The 1,840-nt window shown below is 46.5% G+C and overlaps 1 protein-coding gene across 1 annotated transcript in view; it reads right to left on the bottom strand.

The window, feature by feature from the left end:
* Nucleotides 1–1,840, bottom strand: part of FKBP15 (FK506 binding protein 15, 133kDa) — a 69,422-nt gene that overhangs the window by 5,473 nt on the left and 62,109 nt on the right. Inside the window, exons 25-26 of the mRNA XM_008568751.1 lie at nucleotides 1,590–1,697; nucleotides 581–1,323 (exon numbers count right to left, since the gene is read on the bottom strand). Coding sequence (XP_008566973.1) covers nucleotides 581–1,323; nucleotides 1,590–1,697 — 851 coding nt within the window. The remainder of the gene's footprint in view (nucleotides 1–580; nucleotides 1,324–1,589; nucleotides 1,698–1,840) is intronic.

The raw sequence follows: 1,840 nt of genomic DNA, 5'->3' as shown, positions 1-1,840 counted from the left end.
CTACTTAGTTTTCCAACCTCAGCTTAGCTCCGCTCCTCTCCTACTTACAGTGCCTTCCTGTAGTTCCTTGATTGTGTCATACGCCCTCCCACAGCAGGGCCCTTACGTGTGCTGTTCTCACTTTGTGCAATTCCTTCTTCCTGCTCTTGACATGGATGGTTCCTTTCTATCCTCAGCTCTCAGTTTAAATGTTAACTTCTCAGAATCCTTCCCTAACCACCCTACCTAAAGTAGAACAACTCCTTCTTTGTTCTATTATGGCACCCTGTTTTGTTTTGTTTTTTTAAGCACTTATCATACTTTTATAATAAATAAGTATGTATTTGTTTACCTTCCCCACTAGACTGTAAGCTCCCCAAATTCAAGAACCAAAACTGCCGTGCCTACCACACTATCCCAGAGCCTAGCACAGAGCCTCGTACATAGTAGGTATTGTTGAATAAGTACATGAATGAATAAATTAATGAATGAGTAAGTAAATCAGTCAGTCTCTGAAGGACAATTGCCAGCTGTGGAGAAAACAGAGACAACCTCCACCTGTAGTCACCCTGTCCCTGAAACTGTGCTCAGAGGAACATACCTGGAACGCTGAGAAGGATGGTTGGGTTTGAGGGCTGCTCCTGCAGCTGTAGAGCCTGCCTCTGGGCTTAACAGCTCCTCGGAGGAACCAGTGGTGCTAGTGACATCCTTGTCTTTATTGAGCTCTGGAGGCTGAGGCTCTCCTCCTGGGCTTTCAGGCCCTAAGGTGAGTGGGTCCCCCTTCTCAGGGTCTGAAGTTAACGACAGTCTCATGGAGCTTTCTGACAGTGGGCCATCTGGGGCTACTTCTCTGACACATACCTTTTCTAATGGGTTGTTGGGCTCAGCTGCCACTGGGCTGGCAGCAAGTGTCTCCTCACACTCAGAGTCCATAGTTACAGGGCCCGGAGGCTTAGGTGGAATTGAAGTCGGGGGCTCCAAGACTCTGTGGGATGGGATGAAAGCCAGTTCAGGTGGGAGGGAACCATCTTTTATCTCTGAGTGTGCCTTTGCTTCTGAGGGCTCCCCTTTCCTTCTCTGTACATCATCCTGGGGAGTGGGAAGGACCTGAGGAGGCAATGGAATGGTTTCCTCGACAACCTGCCCCGGTACCAGGGGAGACTCCTGCCTCTCCCTACTCAGGGGTGCTTGAGACAGCCCAAAATTGGCTGAGACACTCTGCTCCTGGGATGGTCTCTGAGGTCGCTCTTCTTTTTCTTTTTCTTCTTCTTCCTCTTCTTCTTCTTCACTGCTGCTCTCTCCCTTCTCTTGCTCCTGCTGATTTAACAGCTGAAGAGTCACCATCTGTTCAAAAGCCAAGAAGGAGGAAATGATCACTGAAAGGAAAACAGCAGGCACTCCTAGTTCTTCAGTCCCTATTACCACAACTGGTCATCTAGTTCAAATGACTTGGCTTCTTTTTGTTAAAAGAGGCTAACCATATCTGTCTAGATACAAGTCATTCCAGGCAACCTAATTATTGATAAATAATCTTGAGTAATTCACGATCCCTTAAATACAGCAACAAAATACCCATTCTAATGAAACAAGTGACAACTGGCTGGCTGTACCTTGATTGTATTCATGATGGTTCCCAGAATGGTCCTGCCACTGTAAGATTCCTCCAACTCAAACTCTCCCCGCAAGGACTGGAACACTTGGTTCATGATCTTTTTGACCTGTGGTATGAAGATCAAAACATATGCAGCCAAAATCAAGTAATTAAGGGATGGATTTAAATTCCAGAGAGGGGTTTGGAAGGTGAACGTGAAGTTCATATAGTTTGTCCTAAAACTATAGTGGGACATCGCTGGTCATGAAC

This window comes from Galeopterus variegatus, unplaced genomic scaffold (assembly GCF_000696425.1).
Source record: "Galeopterus variegatus unplaced genomic scaffold, G_variegatus-3.0.2 Scaffold437, whole genome shotgun sequence".
Classification (NCBI taxonomy): Eukaryota; Metazoa; Chordata; class Mammalia; order Dermoptera; family Cynocephalidae; genus Galeopterus; species Galeopterus variegatus.
The sequence above is the reverse complement of the archived record's forward strand: the minus strand, read 5'-3'. Positions and strand labels throughout refer to the sequence as shown.